The sequence below is a fragment of the Cyprinodon variegatus genome, unplaced genomic scaffold (genome assembly GCF_000732505.1).
Source record: "Cyprinodon variegatus isolate N-32 unplaced genomic scaffold, C_variegatus-1.0 Scaffold240, whole genome shotgun sequence".
Lineage (NCBI taxonomy): Eukaryota > Metazoa > Chordata > Actinopteri > Cyprinodontiformes > Cyprinodontidae > Cyprinodon > Cyprinodon variegatus.
This window is the reverse complement of record NW_015150693.1, coordinates 490,092-513,790: the sequence shown is the minus strand read 5'-3', so window position 1 is coordinate 513,790 and position 23,699 is coordinate 490,092. Positions and strand designations below refer to the sequence as shown.

At 37.9% G+C, this 23,699-nt stretch overlaps 1 protein-coding gene across 1 annotated transcript in view; it reads right to left on the bottom strand.

Moving 5' to 3' along the window:
- Positions 1-7,117, bottom strand: part of plod2 (procollagen-lysine, 2-oxoglutarate 5-dioxygenase 2) — a 43,740-nt gene extending 36,623 nt beyond the window's left edge. Inside the window, exon 1 of the mRNA XM_015381724.1 lies at positions 6,751-7,117. Within this exon, the coding sequence (XP_015237210.1) occupies positions 6,751-6,853 (103 nt within the window). The 5' untranslated portion in view covers positions 6,854-7,117. The remainder of the gene's footprint in view (positions 1-6,750) is intronic.
- Between the last annotated feature and the right edge of the window lie 16,582 nt (positions 7,118-23,699).

Sequence of the window (23,699 nt, the reverse complement as noted above, 5' to 3'; positions counted from 1 at the left end):
TACAACTTACTAGATTGCAAAACATTCATTAAAATCTCGTCCCTTGCCGATCTGTGGTCCTCACTAGTTTGCTACTGCTTTGTCCTTTTAATCACAGCCAAGCTCATTATTAACACATGGCTTTATCCTTTTGCATCGTCTGATTAAATCGCTCCAAATGGATGGAAACAGATCTGATTCCCATTTTCTTTTTTTGTACATTTTATATGTTTGTTAAAAACTGCCATGACATGTGGATGGAAACATGGCTATTGATATCATCTCACAAAAACTATTTACAGATCATTATTTCTAAGCTCTTAAAGATGTCAAGTATTTAGATTCAAAACAGCATTTTTCTAATTATGGAATTTTAAAAAATTGTTCGCCACTTTACTATAGGATTTTGCCTTGTGAATTTTAACAAAGGCTTACAGAAGATGGTTTGGATTCATGTTTTCCTTTTGCATTAATGTAGCTGGATAAATAATCTATTTTCTAACCAGTGCAGGATTGTTACACCTCTAGTTACATCCACCTCTGTACACAGTTCAAATTTTTAAAAGTATCCAACTAAATCAAATTCTAGACATTTTGACCTAATACAGCTGGTATGCAATAGGTTAGTGCTTATGTCCCTTTCTGGTACTAAGACAGGGAAAAATATCTTCATTGGTATAGTGTGGAAAAAAGACTGAACAAAAGTAACACAAGGGCCCGTCTCACATTACCAAAAAAAATATCCTGATGAACCCCTACAATTTGGGTAAAATATTCTGTAAACTGTCAAAACCAAAGGGGAAATTTTAACAAGATCTGTTGCATTAGGTTATGACCTATGCATAACACAGCGTTTCAGAAAAATAACATTACAGTATACGTAAAGTAAAATATGGCTGCAGCTGTCCAATGATCAGGGCATAAGTTCCTGGCTCAAGAAAATTTGGGCTATAATCAGAATAACCATTAAATTCACCCAAGAATATTGAGTGCATTAACATTGGTAAACTTTGACTGATTTTAAAACCTAGTTTTCACAGTGCTATACCGACGACTGTTGAAGACTTTGAAAGATAAAAAGAAAGAGATCAACATATGTTTGGCTGAAAAGAGGGCACAGACCCAACCTTGTGGTGATATAGTGACAATGTTCTAAGGGATGATTACAGACTGTGCCTGCCAGCAGGGTTTGTTAGTTTGTTAGACTGGCATTGCAGGCAATAGAGAGTGTTGTTATACAGTATATACAAGGAAAAGACAACTTTAGGTGGGGTTTCCTTTTCTTCTCTATAAAATGCTCCCTGTTGACACGTGAGGGATGTCTGAGTAAGGTAGTGTATAATCTAAAGTCGCCATTACCCTGAGATGGAAGAACAGTTTACTAGATAATGAAGGATGTTGAATACATAGCTTCACCTAAGTATTCCTTTTAACTTTCTAAATAAGTGGTACTGTTTGAGCCTGCTGGGTTTGCTGGTCATTTTTGCGTTTTTTGGAATTTTATTTTTGGATGACATTGACTATGTTTATGCAAATTTCATGAAGCATGATCGGGTGCTGTATTTTTGGAGAGGTTTTTCTTTCTTTTTTTCCCCCCTCAAGTCTTTAATAGGTCTTTAAAACTAAATTAACCATCTAGGTCCCATAAATATCGATTACACAAGTTTCTTCTGCTTGTATTTCTTTGTTTTGGTGTACATTAAAAAATGAAATATCAGGTTGATCAGCACGAAAGTACAATTTACTACACATATGGCTAACTGACTTAATACAAATCCAAAACTCCAGGAGCAGATGATAAAATCAGTGAGACGTCCCTTGAAATAAGGATGTCATGTTTGTTACAGATTATTTTCTTGAAGTAATCCCTATCAATAAAACCTATCCCCTGATATATGCTACCAATTATTGGGAAAGACATATTTTGAAGCCAATATTGCTTTTTCATCCTCCATTTATATGACTTTCTTCCATTCACATTTGCGCAATGAAAACAGATGTTACACAGGTCTTACTTTAAACAGAAAACAAGCAGTTGTTAACAAATCAAAGAAAAAACAACCGATGGCAAATAGAGGGTGCAACAACGTAAATACTCAGTTACACTTTGACTTATGTTATTCTGTATTTTCTTGATCATCGTTTTTCTTTTTCATTTTCTCTTATATTTAAGCAGCAATTTAATTTTTAAGTTACTTTCTGTTGCCCCCTTGTGCCAGTCTCCTTTCCCTTAGCTCCTTCTAGTTACGTCTGTCTACACCTGCTCCCTATCAGCTAATTAGTTCTCCCATTGTTTCTGTCTCCAATACTTACCCCTCCCTTTCAGTTACTCTGTGCCGGATCCTCGTCATTATTTTGGTTAATTCCTCTCTTGTGTCTCCTAGCTTTTTTGGTTCTTTAGTTTCCAATATCAATCAGTTCTGGACTTTGGATTTTGTTTTTTGTTTTTTTACTTTTTTGCTCAAATCGGCAAGAAACCTCCTCAGCTTCCATCTGTGCATTTGGGTCCTCTAAAACCACACAACTTGACAGTATTTGCTTCACATAAATCAACAAATATGGTGCTAATGTATCAAAACAAAACAAACACAAGCATTTCGACCTAGGTAGATACAATAAAAAATATATATATTTTTATAATATTGCTAAATGATTTAATTTTAATAAAAAACACAAACACAGACTTCGAATTAAATCTTTATTTAACCAACTTTTTTAACTATAACAGAATTGTTTTAAAGAAAAATAACTTAAGAGACCTGAGTTATGTTATTAAATACTGACAAAGAATAAACTAAAGAGACCAGAAAAGTGACCAAAATAAATATAACAAATAAATAAATACCCCCCACCGCCGCCGCCCCCGTTTCCTGCTTTAACCTGAGTTATTACTTTGAAGTTTCTGGCCCCCTTGGCATTTTTATCTCAATTGTTAGAACTACGTGGGAAACTGCCCAGAACTGAATATATATATATATATATTTTCCGAAGATTCCTCGGAGGAGAGCCGCACCGGGGCCTACACAGCTCGTACTCCTGCGGGTGTGAGCGGCTGAGATGATAAAAAAAAGTTGGTTTCGTTATCAGACTGGTTTTCACTGGTTCCCGACACATTTTCCAGATGACTGTGGTTTGTTTTTTGTCCGACTTGCCATGACCGAAATACTGCCAGACTGCCGAACTACAAAAACCTTTCTTTGGAACAATTTCCTCCGCCTCTCCTTGCTGCACAGCTTCATGTGCTCTGTGTTGTGGTTTGAGAGGGCGGCGCTTGGTGACGGCGTGCCTGGGTCCGCGATTGTGATTGGTTGGGAGGAAGCAGTGACTAGCATAAACCTACATGCTAGGCTACAATGAGAAGGAAGGAAAACTGCGTTTCTTTTTTATCGAACTTTTATCGACCCTCTTTTTTTCTATTGCGCCACACGTCTATCGATCGATATATATCGTTATTGAATTATCGCCCAGCCCTAATATAGATATTATATCGTCCCAAAATATTGGCCGACCTGTGTATCAATCTGTCTCAGTCTCAAAATATCTAGAAAAATACAGTTTGACATCTGTGTTATGGTAAAATACTCAGTATTGGAATCATGCACAAAACTTTGCAGGGTCTCTGCCTCACAACATAAAACCTATATGTTAAATTTAGTACTTTGTCACAAGTGTTGTTCAAACAGTAAGACTTAAGTGAAAGGCCCCTTTCAGATGGTTGTACAGCATCAGTCTGCATGCCCACATTTTTGTAACTTTCCAAAGCTCACCAAACTAACAGCCATGAGCACTGTTCCCAGCTAGGCTCTACATTCCTGCATATTCCACTGCCTCCTTTCATTGTTGAATCCTGGTGTATCTCTGAGATTCTATCACAGAAGGGTACAATTGGTGAAGAGATTGAGGAAAGCAATCACAATGTGGTGAGCTTTAGGATCTGCTTAAAAAATTTATGTATTTGGTAAGGAGAAAAAAAAAAGTTATTTTATATAACTTCTGATACGGTCATTGTTGGAGGGAATGCTGTAGGCCACCCACTGCCCAAAAACGACCAGTTGTTGAAACTACTTATGTTACAGCTGAAGTGATCTCAAGTTATTCAAACCAGGCAAACTTTTAAAGGGGTCACACAGTTCATTACTGCTCTAAGCGGCCTGTTCTCAGCAAAAGGAATGTTTTAGAGTCTGTATACAATGGCTAATTATAACTCAGTTATTAAATTATTTGATAATGATCGAATTTATCAATTAATCACAGTGAATTAAATTCATTGTTTCAGCCCTGTCTATACGAGTAAAGGGTTGGTTATACTCCGGAGGGACATGAGGATGAAAAATACCGGGGCTCCAGGTGGAAAAAGGGTCCCAGCATTTTCACGCACCTCGCTCTTCTAGCTGGTCCAACTTCACAAGCTGTTTTCCACAATAATGATCATACAAACAAAACAAGCCGGTAAGGTATCAAAAAGGAAATACGCATAGTGTAGAGTGGATGTAGACAATTTTGGAGAGGTGCAGCAGAGTGTCTGCAGCAGGGGCAGGAGCACATTTGCATTCACTGCGACATACACCCAGACGACCTGGTTTCTGAGTATAAATCAGCCTTAAGTCCTATGGTGCTGTGCGGGAATACTTAATGTATGCTCCAATTGCAAGTTCCCTCAAAAAAATAGTAAGTCAATTTAATCTATAATTGTATACTATAGAAAACTTATGAAATGAAATATACTGCAGGCATTTTGCTATGTGTTTGTCCATCCATCTCCTGCTTAGACCTTGTCAGGGTCGTGGTGGGGTCTGTGCCTATCTCTGGCAGTCTATGGGCGAGAGGGCGGGTACACCCTGGACAGGTTGTCAGTCTGTCGCAGGACGGCACAAAGACACACAACCATGCACACACAAACCTAAAAACAACTTTTAGAGATGCCAATTAACCAAACATTCATGTTTTTGGACTGTGGGAGGAAGCCAGGGTACCCAGAGGGAACCCACGCATGCACAGGGAGAACATGCAAACTCCATGCAGAAAGACTGGGCCTGGAATCAAACCCTTAACCTTCTTGCTGCGAGGCAACAGTGCTACCCACTGTCCACCGTGCTTACAATTTATTAACAGATGCTTAATACATAGGTAATGTGAAGAGAGTAAGTCAATTCTAAATTGAGGTTATTTAAAGTTATTATCTCTAATGTGTACTAAGTAATTTTGTAGACAAGCATATAAATAATCACAGGAAATATCAACAGATAAAAGGGCAGATGCCATATTTTAGCTCATTTAAGTTTTTTAATATGTCCCAAGCGGATTCTTTAAAAGTTTTTTGTAAAAACAAAAAGGCTTCTCTATTCCTATACGCTTAAGTAAAATTTGGTTAAGGCTAAGGGGTGCATCTACCGTCAAAGATGCTGTGGTCCAGAGCTTTTCCAGCGCTTGAAAATGTCTGGACATTATCCCTGTGGACTAAGACAGGCACCATCTGCAGATGTAATTGAAGCCTATTAAAATGGAACATGTCCAGAAAACAGGGACTATGTGTTTTGTTTTAAAGAATATAGTATAGATATTAAGTCTTTACAAATAGTATTGAATGCAAAAGCTATGACTTTTTTTTGTTTTAGTTGTTTTAAATAGCTCAAATTTTCTAAATTGGTGTGACAATTGGAGAACCTGTTAGCTTTTGAGGGTTTTCAGAACCTTTTTTATTTATTCAGTCTTCTTAAAATTCACCCTAATCTGTAGTCTGTGCACAACAGATAAAAAGCTATTAAGGATAATATGCTCACACAATCTCATCTCAAAAAGCAAAAGTAACCCATTATACGCCCTTGATTAAAAACTGAAGAGTATAAAAAGTGCTAAGAGAATTTAAACAAATAGCACAAGAATGAGTATTGGTAAAATTAACAGAGATATTGCAACTGTGGCTGAAGGGTGACTGGCTTAGGCCCAAATCAGATCTGTTCAGGAAGCTATGAAATCTTAGTCCACTCATGACATAAAGATTCTGGTGTGTCATTTATCACATTTTAACTTGCAAACCCCATGCAGGAAGGGCAAAGAGTTATTGTCCCAGTCTATCTATTTTAGTATTTCAGACTAAAGATAAACATTAAACATTTTAGCCTTTAAAATTTTACAAGACCTCTGTGTGAGTGTGATGGGATTTAAGTGTAATTTGGTGTAATTCACCAGCAACCATGGAAAGTATTATCAGTCAGGTCCATAAAAGTCAGACTCAGGGATTTAGCAGCCCATTTTCAAAAAGAGGAGGTGTTTTTCTCAACACAAATACGCACATATCTATTTTTAAACTTAATATCTTTTTGGATGAATGAACAATAGCCTATATTTTTTGTTTGTTTATTTGTTTGTTTCACACTCGAAGCTTTTATGTTCTGCATAAATACTGTTAAACTGTCCAGTATAATGCTTAAAGAAAAAAAAACATCAAAGACCCTCTACTCCAATTAGCTGTCTCTTGCACTAAAACTTTTACAGCCTCCCAACTGTAACATAAAAGCTGAGCGAAGCCAAAAAACATAAAACGACACGAGACAGCGACAAACCACACAGTCGTGTAATTATCACGCTGCATATACATGTTTGTGTATGTAAGCAACCTGCGCATCACAGGCTGCAGTTACATCCCTTTAATATCAGTAATAATTTAAGCATAAACCAAGATGTATCTGTCTGACGGTTCCATGCAAATATTAACACACTTTAAGAGCAGAATGAAATAAATAAGGGCACAAAAAGTGAACAATGTCTTACCTTTAGAAATAGGCGGGGGGGCTTGAGGCGCATTATCTGAGAGAACAGAACTTCCAAACTTTACGCAGCATGATAAAACTATACAGAACCTGAGGTACTCCATGGCTCTCGCCTGGGGTGGTACTGGTCAGAGTGACCGACGGGATTCTAATGTCCTGCTCGTAAAGACCGGCCCCTGAGGGGTCTTACTGTAAGCTCTCGCGATGTTAGAATAATTAAAACTGATATTAGAGCGTTTTCTAGGCGAGGAGACCTGCAGCAACTAGATACAACTTTCATCAGCAACAAAGAGTGGTTGTATATAAGGAGCACAATTCAGAGAAATTAGAGCTCAGCAGGCGTGGCTCCCTAATTGCTGCAGCAGCCACTTATGTTTCCGTAGCAGCAGTGTTTGAGGAAAGGACGTGGAGGGAGGAGAGAGTGAGGATAACGGTCCTCCACATGGACATGGGGACGTCCTGCGTGAAAGTGCGACTAAACACAGCTGTGTTTGTGCCCCACACCCACTAGCTGTTAAATATCTCCCCTATGGTTCCCTACCCTTAAGCGTCAAACTGACCATTAGCTCCACACACAGCTCATTCTGAGGGATTCATGGAAAACTCACATATTCAGAAGTGTTCAAAGTACTCTTTCTAAAGTATTAGTGTTAAATACAAACTTCAAAGTACAGATTGAAGTCCTGTATTCTTGCCAAAATAAATAGGTTCTACAATATACAAAAGTCAAATAAGGATTTTCCCTAAATTATACAAATAACTTTTTAAAACTATATACGTTGAAAAAACAACAGCAATCCTACGCAAACAAATTAGAGAAGTTTTTTTGCTTTGTTAGAGAAGACATAAAAAATGCAAACTGGGTCTAATATGTTCTAAATTTAAATTTCAGGTAGGATAATATAGATTGAACTGAACTAAAGTTTGCATGAACAGCTGAATATGTTATAGAGCTCTGTTATTTACAACATAAAACTGAAATGGAACTTAAAACATCATCAACTAATAAAGTATATTTAATTTTTATTTTATTTTTTTGGAAAATTGGCCTATCTCTTCTAGACTGAGAAAATAAGCCTCATCAGAAGCTGGTTCACAAGGTACTTAGAAATGACATATGGGCGTGGGAGTCCTGAAGTAGCTGGGATTGGCTGCGATGGGCTCTTCAATAGTTTGGCTGCCTGCTCTGGTATCATAAGGGTGGGTGTCCAGTTTATGGAATGGTTTCATGGAGTCCTGGTGGAGGTGTCACTCCTGGGGATGTGTCTGGAGTGTTTTTTGGAGCTAGACTTGTGCTACACTTGGGTTTTTCTTCCTTGAGTGGCACCCAGTCCCAGCCCCTGTCTTGAGAGCTCAGGCTGCCTGCCCCTTACGGCTGATTTATACTCAGAGACGAAATCGTCTCATGTCTGTCGCAGTGAATTCAAATGCACGTCTCCAAAACTGTAAGTGACCACAGACAGGAGGCCTCTGATTTGTCAAATCTACATCCGCTCCACACTATGTGTATTTCCTGTTTGGTACCTTACCAGCTTGTTTTGTTTGTATGACCGTCATTGTGGGAAACAACTCGTGAAGTTGGAACAGCCAGAAGAGTGAGGTGCGCGAGAATGCTGGGACTCTTTTTCCACCTGGACCCTCGCTCTTTTTTGCCCTCATGTCCCTCCATTATCGCACAAGCATGCCCCCACTTCCTCACCGCCTCTGCCGTATCTAGACCTACAGCTAGTTCATGATTGTCCCTCTTGCCTTGTTGCGCAGAATAACATAGCACAGACTACGCTTCAATGTTGGGCATAAATCAAAAATATCTTTGACAAGCTCACTGCAACACACTGTTGGGAGTATAACCAGCCCTTTACCACATTGGAGAGCTGGTAGTCTATTACTGGGACCTGGTTCTTCCTAGGGGGATTGGCCCCTACACATAGGAGGATAGTGTATTTATGTGTTTATGTTTTGTTTCTGCTCCAGTGTTTGTTTCAGTTGAGTGTTTGCATTTGTCTGTACGGGTGGGATTGTGTGAATGGGACTGGATGCATGTGAAAATGTCAAGCAGGTTATGCTTGGCTCCCCTCCTACCTACTGGAACAGGTAGGCCCCAAGCATGAAAGGGACAGTCTCCTCCCCCTTCTTAGACTCCCTGCCGGTTAGGGGTACCTGTATGTGCTGGCATGGCGATGGCTCTCATGGTAAAGGATTGGGTACTATATGGGCGCTGTCTCATTCCTGTTGGCTGTCAGGCTGGGCTTTGGCCTCCTGGCCATGTGGGGTCTCGGATTGTGGGGGTGATATGCCTCTCAGGCACCTGTACTCTCATCCAATTCAATTTTGAGCATGACCGGTTGCCGGCAGACCTTGCTGGCTTGCTGCCGCTGCCCTGAGAGTCTTAGCCCTTTGCAGTCTCTGTCCCCTTAATTCTTATCCCCTCTCCCTTTCTTGCCTTCCTTTTCACCTCCATGTCTGTTGCATACAATTTTATCCCCCAAATCATTTTTTGTAAAATTTCATATATAATTACCAAACAGAATCTAATGGCAACAACCATTAGATTGCTTATGAAAGCAAATCTATTGGACTAGTAACTAGCAATTAGACATTGATTGATCGATTGATTCCCAGATTGCCAGGCAAAACAGGACAGACACACATAAAAGACAAGATCATTTATTCAAATTGTTTACTGAAACAGTGCTATAACAGGTATGCATATAAAGTCAATCAGATAGCTGTAGTTGATCAAAAATGCTCCTGCCCACATCATCTCTAAAACTGAGAAAGTGGAGCTCATCACTCTAGTTCCAAATCCTTGGTCCCATGCCTGGTGTCTGTGTCTTATCAAATAAAATGTAAAATACGTATATATATAAAAAAAGAAATAAAATAATATAAAAATAATATTCTAATAATTTGTTGCCTAAGGTGGCTGCACTTTGGAGTAGCTCTGCTAGCTGGACCCTGATATTCTTGTTTAAAAGAATTTTAGTTTCTCCATTCGTGCTTCAGTTTCTTTTTTCCGATGTTTTTCTATTCTGTTATTGAATGCTACTGGAAAGGTTTTACTGATATTTGTTCCTTTTAGATACTTCTTATAATGTGTAACCACAGCAACCATAGCAAGTTGAATTTTTACATACAGGAGCAGGAAATGAACAACTCTAAACCTTAAATAATACATCAACTATTTCCGCAAGTACCAGCTGAGCTGAAAATGAGGTGCCCTTGATGCAGAGCATGAGCAAGGAGACGAGAGAGGAACAAGAAATATAAGCCATCTCTTCCATCAGTCATCATTGGCAATATGAGATCTTACGGAAACTATAAGAAGTCCAAGCCCTAGCAAGAACACAGCCAGAATATTGGCAATGCAGCATTACACGTTTTACTGAAATGTTGCTGCAGGTTCATATCTGGGGCTCCGGCCATGATATTCAACTGTTAGCAGTTGGTTTCCAACCATATTATTTGCCCATAGAGTTTACCAGTGTTTTGTTATAACCATTTGCATCCCGCCTTCTGCCGTTGCCAACACTGTATGTGAGGTAATCATCTTCATGGGAGAAAAAGTAGAGTAGGTGGAGGAGTGGTGGAGGAGCAAAAGTACCTTGGTGTTTACCTAGACAACAAACTAGACTGGAGACACAACTGTGAAGCTGTCTACAAGGAAGGACAGAGCAGATTGTACTGAAACAATGAATCTCTCTTTGGCATTAATAAAGTATTTTTGAATTGATTTACCTGAATAACTTAGCAATAAAGTACATTATAGACGTATTAGTGTATTAAATGACTATATCTCTAAGGTCTTGTTCAAGTCTACTATGCATGTCTAGAAGCAAGAATAAAGAGGTAGCATTTAGTTCTTTTGCTACACGTATGAGAACAAAGTCCAAAGAGACTACAAAAGTGCTGAAACCCCAATATGCTTTAAATCAAGGTTAAAAAATATTTGTTTGGAGTTGCCATTGCCAGTTCTTTTTAAAGAAAATTCAGAATGTTAACATTATAAGTGCAGAGACTAGCTTTTCTTTACCTACCTTTATTATGTCACTGCAGTCTAGAGTAATTTCGTTTATGTACTCTCTTTAGCATTTTGAGTTGTCTTGTTATTAAATTGTGCTGTACAGGATAGTAGGTCTAAAGGACCAGACCTGGAAACCCTTGCTCTTGAGAGAGCATTGAGATATTTGCAGCAATAGCTCTGTACGTGGCCTGTAGGCTAGACGGTCATCTACTGGCTCAACTTATAGCAGTAGAAATATAGCTGCAAATTGTAATTTTGACCCAGGTAGGCTAGGTTTTCTGTCCATCTGAATTTGGTCTTACTCCCATGGATCACTTCATGCTGTGGACTTTCAAATTATACTTACTTGCTGTCTTTTAAAAGGAGGAATCACAGTGCTTGAACAATTGATTTTTTTTTTTCTATCACTGAACTTTGTTCTTAACCAGTAAATAGCTGAAACCAGTTAAGTATCATTATGGTGAATAGGCTAACTCTAAAAGAATCCTATGTCCCATCAGTGTTATTTGTACATCAGGAAACTGCACAATGTTTTTTACCCTATTTGGCATTTACTATGGTAAAATGCAGGCATTCACTCATTACTTTTGAGAAATTGTTGAATACAGAAAATTTAAAAAGACAGGCAGTATATGTGGCTTTCATTTACTGTCTGATTTAATCTGTGTCTCAGCTAAACTTCAAAACCTAATGCTTTATTTAGTTTGTTTCTCATTCTTTATTAATAGGAAAAGACCTACTGCATGCCCTGGTTTCCCTTCGTCACAAACTCTCTACAGGGCAATTGTGATGACTGACAGGAGTTTGCTGTTTTCTCATTGCTGTAATGACATCAGCAGGTAATGGTGTGAATGCAGATTTACAAGATTAAGATTTGTGTGTTTTATTTTACGTTCATGAAAACAGTTTTGTTTTCATTGAAATCAAATAATAAATAAAAAGTAGATAGCAGACTTTAAAATAGGGTTGCCCCGTAAGCTGTAACCATTGCTTTTTTGACAATGAATGGCAGACCTGATTACTTCCAGCATATGTAATGACATCATGGTTGTATGGATTTGAAAGGAGACGGAGTAGAAATTCAAGCCTTTTTATGAAGTAAATTACATGCTTTCAGTGAAGCCCTGATAAAACTTAAAAATTCAGAGCCGTGCCAGAAAGTCAATATGGAAAGCTTGACTTGGATGTCAGCCATTCTGTTTACTGCAGTTTAGCAGGCAGCTGACATCAAATTGAGTACAGGCTGGCATTTTTATGGAAATTGGTGTGTCATGAGAAAATTACCACTTTGACGCTTGCTGTCTGTCTCCCTTGATGTAACACATGAGAAGGTCACTCTCTCTACTGTGGAACTCAAACACAAAGTAATAACAACAGATTTCCCTTCATATTGGTTGTTGCTTGAAGGTAAAAGTCCTACATTTTTCTGCTAAGGTAAGAGTGAAAGAATCTAATAAAAATATATCACTTTTCCTTAGTGGCTTCTCACAGCTAGCGTAAAACAAAAAATAACATAATTGTGGTGCACACAGCGCTGCATTTTTTCAGGGTGTTTTGGTGACATATAATTTCTTGCTTCATTTCATTTCTTACCCACCAACTAATTAGAAACTTTGAGGTAACCCTCATAAAACTGTTATTGTTATCTCTTCTGTCATTGTCATTCTGAGTCAAATACCTAGAGTGCCTTGAAAAAGTGTCAATACTCCCTAAATTTTCCCACACAGGACATTCTAATAGTGCAACTTCAATATGTTTAATGCATTTTTATGTGACATTGTAAAACACAGTGTAGATAACTTTTGAAGGGTGGGGCAATTGATTTATGATTTTCAAATTTGTGTAGTCTAAAAAACACGGCATGACTTCTCAATTTATGCTCCTTCACTCTGATACCTCTAAATAAAATCCAGTGCAATCAATAGCCTGCAGGTGTCATATAATAGAACCCACTTGTTATCAATTTACTATTGACATAAATGCTTATATGTATGGATCTCAAAGGTTTATTGGAAAATGTAGAATACTCCAAAGCTTGAAACATTTTAGATGGACATGGTTGTACACTTAAAATGACAGATAGAGGATAGATACCAGATATAGGCAGAGATGACAGAAGACCCATTCTTTTCTTTGAAGTAGCTGCAAAGACACACAGCACAGGTAGGTACTACATAATTTCTAAACTTGTTTTCATATGTCTTGTTGCAACATGTTTACACATACTATATAAAGAAGCAGATGCGCTTTAAGGAAAATAATTATCACAACAGAATCATAATTGTTTGATTGTGTTAGAACCTCAGGATGATTTCTAAACAAGCGTTTATTAAAAGTGAACGTGTGGCTGCAAGTCAGCTGGGGAGGGCTCACTGGATTCTCTGCAGAGACGTAAACTCAGGTCAGTGACTTTAGAACTCAGGAAACGATAATGAGCATGACAGTCACCGACCTGGTAAAGATCAGTCTGAGCCCAGATGAAGGAGTGAAGTCCGGAGGAGTGGTTACTCCGCAAGCTTGTGACGAAGCCGCTCCCAGAGTTCCAGGATATAAGTAGGAGCAGACAAATCCAGAGGGATAATCCAAGCCTGGATCAGAAGACATGTCCAAGATTGTTAACAGGCAGAATCCAAGTACCAGAAATAGATCAAGCAGAACGGGGGCAACCAAAACTCAGAAGTGGGGGCAGAAAAAGGTCTGGATCAGGCAGTCAAAACACAACACGGTACGCTAGAATAGTCTGACACTCGGCTTGAATAATGTGGCACCAATGGTTGGTAACAGGTAGCTTAAATAGAAGCAGGAACAGGTGTATCTGATCAGAGACAATGAACTCTGGGTGAGGCAAAACAGATGTAAGAATAGAGCCAAATCCAGCCATAGATGCAAAGATCATGAAAGATTGCCTTTTAAATCAAGACAGTATTCAGCATCCATCTCATGATTGCGGCCTGCCTAACCCTCGTCGGTTACTAATTATCATTCATCTTATCCACCTGTGCCTGCTGCTTTATATATAGTTCATCCCAGCTACTGGGGCCAGATCATTGTATGTTTGTTTGTTCATTTGTTAGAGTTTTAGTTTCAGATCATGGCTGATTTCTAAAGTGGTTACAGAGGGTTTTTTGTCTCGTCTTGGTGTTTCCTGATCATGTCCTGACTCTTGTCCGCTGAGTGTGCCCTGTTCCTGTTTAGGCTCATTGGAGGGAACTAGTTTAAAGTTCCTAGGTTATATTTATGTCATGTCTGAACTTTCCCACTTTCTGTCTCACCTGAGTTCTGGGTCCTGCATTCTGAGTTTATTACAATCACATGTTGTTGGGATCTGGAGGCTTGTCTACTTTCTCCACCAGAGGGCGCCTGAGATCTTCCTCCTGAGGGCATGAGCTGACTTCTACACACCTGTTTCCCGTCTGCTCATCAGGAGGCCTATTTAAGGAGGAGGAGGCTGACACTTCCCTGCCAGAGTGTTTGCCAGTAATGGTACCAGCAAAACCAGAGCCAGCTTCTCTGATTATCAGATTTTTGTGAACAAGTCTGACCCTGTGTTCTTCTGCCTCTCAGATCCTGATTTATGTGGATACTTGCCTGATCCTGGAGAAAACAATAGCTTCCTGAAACCTGCCTGTCTGCCCTCCGCCTCAGCCTCTGTCTCTGTCTCTGCCTCTGCCCTCAGCCCTCAGCCTGCCGACCAGCCTCTGGACCCACAAGGTTCCCCCCTGCTGATCAGATAACCCTCAGAGCAGGTATTAATCCAAGTCACCGTTGAACTGCAAGTTTCCTGGATCCACTCTAACTGATCTGTCCTCCTCTAGTGCTTCCTTCCTGTGACCAGTCTGCCGAGCCAAGACCCCGTGCACATTTCTTTGTAAACTTTGTAAATAAACCATTTAACTTTTACCCTGTCTGAGAGTGTTTCTGCATGTGGGTTAGACGCTTAGACCCCAACATGACACATGTAGGTAGGCCACGTAGATGTTATATCATGTGTTTATTTGACCTTCATCCATTTCTTGTTTTTGTGTATTGGTAGGTGTGTGTGTGTGTGTGTATGTGTGGCCATGTCTTTAATACCTGGTGGGGACAATTTCCTAGGAATATGCTACATTTTGGGGACTCATACAGTAGGTACTTGTGGGGACCAACAACTGGTCCCCATAAGGAAAGTTTCTCTTCTTGGGGTGGGGGTTAGGTTTAGGACTAAGGTGTGAATTGAGTTTAGGTTAGGTTTAGGGATAGGTATGTGTCGGTAATTGTTAGGGTTAAGGCAATGGTCATGGTTAGGCCATATAAATTAGTGGGAAATGAATGGAAGTCAATGGAAGGTCCCCACAAGGATATTGTGACACAACTTGTGTGTGTGTGTGTGTGTGTGTTTGTGTGTGTGTGTGTGTGTGTGTGTCTGGTTAATATAATGTGCATGTGCATTTTGGTGTAGATAACTCGATGAGTATAAGTGAATAAAAAAAGTGATTTTGTTGGATGGATTTTTGTGAACAAGCTTATTACCTGGAGATGGAAAGTTGTTAGGGTAGCCAGAATGATAAAAGGTCCTCAACAAACTGCACTGAAGAGAACCAAAGGACAGATGAACTCTAACTGGCTAAGCCAATTTGATCATTTGAAGCACTCTAGTTTTGGTGTTACACATCATTAATATTGGTCTGATCCTATTGCATCCATTTAGGGAAAGAAGGGACATTCAGCATTACTTTCTGACCTTGTGTTTGGTTTAAGCCCATCATGGAAACAAATGAAAGCTTCTGTCAAAATTGGTTGCTAAAAAGACATAAACACCTTTGCAATAAAAAAAAATCAGATATTTCTTGCTGTTCCAATAAAAAGATATCCATTATGTGCTACATTTAATATTGTACTTGCAAAGCTAACATTTCTAAGCCTTTAAATGGGAATGCATTTTCCAACAAACTGTTTTTGCACACCTCCACCTTGCAATTATAGAGTAAGTGGGTAGGTTGGTGGCAGTGAGACTGGCAGCAGCTTTAAATGTAGGGGTATAGGGAGTGTGGGCAAGGAAATTGTGTGTAATTGCACAAAAATTATCAGATACCTCATTTAAGAGGTGGCTGTGGTAAGTTGGAGTAGGAAGGAGTAAAAGGTTTGGAGCTCCTGTGGACAACAAGGCAAAGCTGCAAATAATTATCTCCACCCTGTCCGGGTACCAGTGGATGCTGCAACACAACCCTTGAACAAAAATGATTTGGAAGAAAAAAATAACACAATTTGATTTTTTTCTGTGTCAGAATTAATTATATCAACTTACTGTTTTACTTTACTACCGTAATTTTACCAGACAAATCTTGCAGACTTCTCTGATGAAAAACATTGGTGATGTAGTTTCTTGACAACAGTGATGTACCCTCTGTTTTGGTGTTGTTGTGGAGACTGTGGATTTGCAACCACTGTTTATGTATAATTAGGCTTCAGTAGAGATGCAGACTGCAAAGACGATGCCCAATAATGAGCAATAAAGAAAAAAACATTTAAAACAACCTTTTTTCCTCCCGTGAATAGCTACAAATAATAAAACTAAAGTAAATGTTATCTCTGTGTGATTCAGACTGCTAAACAAGGCGGTGTATTTGTCGGAGAATCAGTCAGGAGAAACTTTGGATTTCAGTCTACTTTCCACCCTACTTTCAATTTGTTTTAGTGGTAAAACTGGATGGCTTTGCAATCATACTGGTGAGTCACATATCCTAGAAACCAGCTTTTTAAACCTTTTCTCAAGAACCCATAACTGCATGGATTGTGGAAGAACGGGCTGTACTTTTTCCCGAACTCTTTGATCATTTCACAGGAAGTTAAATTAACAGTCCAGATTGGTAGAAAGATTATCAGCAATTTACTTTACTTAGCTCATCCTCCTAAAAAAAAACAAAATATTTGCGTCATGTCTGGCTTAGATTAGACTTTTGTGGTCATACATTTGGGGATGTAAAGTATCTATTGACCTGGGGTGTGGCACAGAGGTGAACTACAGTAAAGGGCCTCTTAAGGGAACTTTAAAACTTAGCCTTTATTTAAAGACCCAAGAACTTAACCTAACAAAATATATACAATTCAATTTAGTTTTTTCATATAGCGCCCATTCACAACACATGTCATCTCAAGGTACTTTATAGAGACAATTCAACCATATAATAGAGTCTGATTGTTTCAAAATTTTCCATCTAAGAAAAGCCAGCGGACTGCATCGACTCATTGACTCGACAACAAATAAGCATGTAGCGACAATGGTGAGGAGGAAAAATCCCTTTTAACAGCAAGAAATCTCCAGCAGAACCAGGCTCAGTGTGAGCGGCCTTCTTTCGAATGGGGTTCAAGGAGGCAGAAGCAGACATAGAGAAAGAAGCAGAGATACAAAAAGAAGACAAAGCCAGTGAATTAACTAAGCATTGCAGAGCGTATTGCCATCCTACACCATGGTCCATATTACATTGTCATGCATGGCTCTAGTAAAGAGGAAGTAGAGTTTGCAATCTAGCACTGACCACAGATCAGTGATGGAAGACAGTTTTAATTCATGTGTTGCAATCTGAGAGGATGTTCTTACATAACATGTCATCTAGTAATGGTGATGGTGCTTCCAGCCATGTCTACACACAAAAATATGAATGTATACAGAAATGTTGTTTGGAGCAGTCCAGCTGATATTTCTCTAGTTTGGTGACATGGCCAAACATGAATAGACCAGATGGAGCTACTCAGACAGGAAAAGCAGAGAGAACATAAAGTTAGGGGTTGAAATAACAAAAGGTGCAGAGTAGGAAAATAGAAAAAGAATGAAGTGGAATGAAAAAAGTGTTCCCTATGTCCTCCAGCAGCCTATAGGAGTATAACAATAGTGATAGCTAAAATGTAAAGTTTTAAGCCTAGCCTCTGCCTGAAACTGGTAGTTGGTTCCATGATTACTATTGATCTATAACAATGTGGGGGTAGAGATCTGGTCCACCATTCATCAGCCAGAACAAAATCTGTTATTAAACAAAAGGTCAAAGGCTTCTTTCAAACACTGTTCATATTTTTCAAGGGAGGAAGAGAATTATAATTCCTCAATAGCTGTCACGCTCTCTCTGGTCTCTGGTCTTTCCATGTTTTGACTGTCAACAAGGCTAATTAAATAAGGAGCATGGCTGAAAGAACAAGGATCCATTCACATGCTGCTAAAATAAGTTTCTACCTTAGGGTGGTTGGTTATAGATATTGTGAAAAGCTGTTTCATCAGCTAGAAGTTCAAAATAGAATTACTGCATCTAAAGACATCAGCTGAGTTGGTTTGGATATCTTATCAGTTTGTTCTTTTTTTTTTTCGTTGTCATTTGTCGTTTTTTTGTCATATCCAACTGGTATTTGTCTGGGTAGAAGTAGAACTCAATAAAATTACTCTCTTCCTTATACTAAGAAAATTGGTTCAGAAAAACTGAAGTAGGTTCAGTTTTTTGGGCTGGTTAATACTGATGACCCAATTGTATAATAAATGGGATGGGCTGGGATTTTGTTTAGTCTTTTGGCTCGCCACTTTTGTCCATGTAACCAAAAAATAGGACCTGAAGTGTTCTTTCCATACCAGCTTTTGACCAGTCCTTTCCACAACACACACAGCCAAATCCTGGAATCCTGAACCTGCCTCAACTCCCTTTGGACACATTGAACCCTGGATCTGCCTGTTCCAGTTCTGATCGGAACCCCTGACTGGGCTACGGACTCATGGATCTCAGAACTGCCCTATTCTGATCTGTTTCCCTGGACTGGCTCTGACTCCTGCCTGTTCATCGGAGGCTGTCGCATCGGGGACACTCTTGAATAACAGTTTAATAACACTGCAGCAAAGAATAACTCCTCCTTATTATGTCTTTGGATAGCATGAAGTAACAGTGGGTTTTTATATTCATAGTCTGTCACTGAGTTTAAACAATGTGGTAGGATCGATAACAGGTTGCCAGTTTTTTTTTAACTATATAATATACCTTTTCCCCAAATGTAATCACTATTTGGCAGATCAGTCAGACATCTCCCCATTCAAAATGCTCTGCTTTCCTTGAACAAGCAGTTATGAATGCCTTTGGCCTAGACAGAAAAAAACAACAACTAAAAGCCCCCCAAACAACAAGGAACCTTGGAAAACCTGTTGAAACAAGAGCTGACTGCTCTGTCATGATTCTGATAGGCTCTGACTCAATTATTTTACTGTATATAACTAAATTCCTGAAACACTGTCTTCTTTCCATTCATTTTAAGAATACATTTTAAGTTATCATTCTTTTTTTTTTTTCAGGAGAATTCTACATTATTTGTGATGTTTGCTTTGTGGTATAGTTATTTTTTCTCTTAACAGTTCTCTTAATTTTCTTCAACCAGGAGTTAAACTGAAAGTGTCTGAGTTTTCAGAGATTCACAAGTCAACTTTTAGTTTTTTTGGTGTTAGTGTTTTGGAGCTCACATCTGATTTCAAAATTTAACTCTCCTTGTACAACATGACTCTTTTCAAAACCATTGGCTTGTAGCTGGACAGATTTTGAATCCATGTTTTATTTGATCACATCTGTGCCTGACTTAGGAGTTGTTGTTGTTTTTTTTTTCTATTCTAGGTTTTACTATTTGGATACACAGGGAAGCAGCAAAGATACATCAGCAAAATACTTAACTTTTTGATGATTCCGTCACTGTTTTTACGTTTCTTTAATTTTTTGCCCACAATTTTCAAAACAGCTAAGTCCAACCTTTACAGTTAGTCTTGAATTGAAATGTTATGTGTCGTTTGAGCCACTTTATGATTCATAAGAGTTAGCAGAGTGAGTTAGTGGGATGGGTTGGTTGAATCTGTGACTAAAATTTGAACTTTTGCGATCCTAATGCTATGGTGGCTGAGAGGTACTGAGAGTCATCTGAGTAGGCAACTCATTCATGTGTTTTTTTATTTGCCAGAAACATTTTTGTGTTTGCAGACCTTTTTTTTAATTTGTTACACAATTATATATTTGCACCAATGGAAAACCATACATATGTCACACAATCTGCGAACTTTTAAACTGGAATACTTAAGATTTGTTGTTAATTTGGAAGCCATCTTCCAACATCATGATTCGGCCATGACCATGTTTGACTGTAGGTATGGTTGACTGAGATATTGAATCTTGATTTCCTAAACACATTCAGTCATAATCAATTTTTCTGATGAGGCTCCTGATTAGATTGAAACTAACAACAACCTATGAGCAGATACAATGCAAGTTTTGCATTAAGCCCACGTCTCCGCATTGCAAATGTTTTTATTGGGTTAATGTAGTGTTTTAATTAAAAGTGCTACATTTTCACTTTACAGCTGAAATCTGCAAAGATCTGATTGTTATCAGATAAAAAAGAATTGAAAAAAAAAAAATCATTGGGTTTGTAATGAATCTGTAATGTGTTTTCCGTGATGAAATTAACTTACTGTTATACATTACTTTTTTAATAGTATTCCAGTTTATTGAATAATACTAGATTGTTGTGGGTAGTATCTTTCTGTATGTGTATTATTAAACAGAGGGTTTTTGTTTAGTACTGTCTTGGAAGCTGCAATTCTTCTTTAGGCCAGTGCTGTAGGTTGTCTCATTTAAGGTCTGAAACATTCTATATCTAGGTAGTCTATCTCTTGGTAAGTTTAAAACCTGGTCATCCTTAATTTGTCTTTGCAGTTTAGAGTAAGAGTTGACCAAGTGTTAATATGTGACAAGTTGTGAGTGAGAATATGTTCTGTGGCAACTATCCTTAACTTACTCTCTGCTGTGTATTTTTCTTCTGTGCTCGCACTGGTGGATTCAACCATACGTTTCTCCAGTATGTTTAAAACACAAATACCACACATTCCAATGAGTGATTTTCCTTTGGGAACCCAATTGAGTCAGCCCATTACAGAGAACAATGCATTCCACAGAATTCTCAGTGCAAGTTGAGTTGCAGGACTTATAAATATATATTTTTCGAAGTCTTCATAAATTGAACACTGCTATCAAGCTCAAGTCTACCTTACCATAGACTAAATCAGTTAAATCTTTTTTTAATTGATAAGTTATGTAACATAATTTTTACCTAAAGTTTCATATTTTCCAAAATGGGACAGTGCACATATGTTGATTAAAAGGATTTGAACTACTCGCTTAAAGACTCAGGTTCATCATCCAGCAACACTGGGATCAGTCATACTGGACAACAAACGGTAGCGGGCAGTTTTAGCCATCAAATATTCTTTATTTATTAAAACAGAACAGATCAAATATTCTCCTTTCTTCTTTGTTTACAGTTCCCAATTCCCAAAAAATTAAAGCTAAGATGCAGAGATTTAAGTTTTTCGAGAAGCTAAGCTTTTACATGTATTTTTTAGAACCAAATAGGAGAAAACAGGGTGTTTCACTTGATGTCATCTCACTTACAATTACTGTCTTTTTCCCACAAGACAGCAAATCCTTGCTGTCTTGATATCAGTTTAATCTGTTTTCTATGGATCTAATTCGCACCAAATGTGGACTATTCCTTTATCTTCCCATTTCTCAATGCAGCTGCAGTTTAACCAAGAAATGAATGTTCTCCATTATACCCCCCCAGAGAGGGCATATTCCCTGGAAGTCTGTGAAGTCAAGAGGAATACATGTCCTATAATTTTTCTCAAACATCTGTACAATATAGCAGGTTTCTGTGAAAGTAGTTTAAATATGAACATAGACATAGATCAAAAGTTATGATTGTTATGCAGTTTTAGAAAAATAATTTGATGTGTTACATACATTTGCTTTAATCGGCTACATTTGAAAATGACCTTCAACAACATTCACATCAAGTTAAGTCTAATTGGATCAGAAAGGCCTCTATTTCAAACCGCTGCCACAGATACCTAATTGGAGTTTGGTCTGGACTTTAACAGGAAAATTCTGCTGTACTGTATGTTAAAGATAATTGTCCAGCCTTGGAAAAATACTACAGAAATTCATTATGTCAGACAGATCAAAAATCAGTTTTATATCTGAACAGTAACTGGTATGCAAAAAGGAAAAAACACCAAGAAAAAAAAACAAACATGATTTCAATTTGCAAGTTGATACCTGGCAAAACAAAAGCCTATAGGTGTAAGCAAAATAAACATTGATAATTGTTTTGCAAATTCCAACATCTTCTCTTTGTAGGGCAATATTACTTATATGCCCTAAATGGCTAGAGAAAAGAGAAAAGAAGATCCAGATACAGAGACCATATTTCAGATAGGTGAATGTAACAACATATTTCTGGTTTATGAAACTTTCTATATGACAGAGGAATACATGTTTGGAAGTATTTATAACTTAAAAGCTGTATTAAATTCTGCTTTTGTTCTGAAGATGATACAGACAAAAAATATCTTCAAGTACCAGTTGAGCTTGCTTTTTAATTAACATTTAGTAGTAGTGTTTAAAAGAAATATTTTTAGCAAGCAAGTTGGACTCTGGCAGTTTGAGATTAGCAAGGCAAGGGACATACATATTGCAATTAATTAAGATTTAGGGCGTAATATTATTTAAAATAAATGTTGGGCTATTATGGATTCCAAAGTAAATTTATAAATGTATGTGTTTTGTACACTGAAATTATTATAATCCATCAAAGATACTTAAGGTGGTTCCATGGCAAGATAGTTAATGCTGGAACTGTAATGACAATGCTGCCCAACTTAGTATTGTCTGACCTTTAGTGTTTGCTTGTAGGACTGAAGCCATCCTAAATTTAAAAATGTGGAAAAAACTATCCAAACCTAAATCACCAAAACTGCGTTTGTTGGGAAATTAACCTCTAATGCCCCCTTAACTGACTAAAGAAACAAAAGGTGTTCTGGTTGCTGGATGTATTTTGGGTGCAGACTTATTCTTAAGGAGCTGATTTAGTCCCCACAGGTCTCAAATGACTGGATGACTACACCCATGATGAGACGGCTTAATCTAAATATGCTAATTGCTAAAATAAACAATGTCCAGGATAAAGGAAATGAATGTGGACTAGAGTCCTCACTGTTATTTACTTGTGATGTGCCACTTTTTATTTTGCTATAGAAAATGGTGCTGTTATTTTGGGGTTCCTCTATTTATGTTTGAATAAGATCAGAAAATTTGATAAAGAAAAAATTGAAAAACAGAGGTAAAAGATTTGGAGTCTATCTATTTAGCTGTCTATGAATCAGGGTAACTGTATTGTGGGTCTTAAAGGCTTCTGTCGGAACCTTTATCTGCTTGACCCATCTGACCCAGCCAAACCATGCATGGATGGATGAGAGATAAATTAAGCTTTTATACTAAAGCATGGTGTTGGTAGACACATCCTGTGGTGCTTTTTTACTGCCAATGATAACTGTGGGCTGTGGATAGGCCGGATAAAAAAGTTAGATGATAATAAAGTGAGATTCAAATTCAGCAACTTAAAAGCTCATTAACAACTTAAGCTCATTAAGAAAAATAGTTTAAATTGTTGCAGGTTCTCAGCATCACAATGGCTACAAAAATGCATGAAAACTTTTAAATAGCTTTGTAAAACAATTTAAATATGGGAAATGAGCTTAAAAGTAATGTCAGTGTGAGTGGTAGAGAATCAAAGCAGGGAAGTATGGGAATAAGCTTATTGAAAGTTATGAAAAGCATGTGGAAATTTACTGTAAGCTAACATTCGATGTGAATAATATAATAATACCATGTTTATAGTACCATATTCATCTTACTCAAAATTAGCAATAAACTGATTTTGGTAAACAATTTATGTTGCTCTTCCTCCAGTTCTTTTTGCTTATCGTCATATTTGCATTTTTGAGTGAAACATTCCTTTGCCGTTGTAATTCTTTTTGAAGATCTGATGCATTTTAATCCCCCAAAAAGAAAATCAAAAGAACTACAAAAAAATAGTTTTAA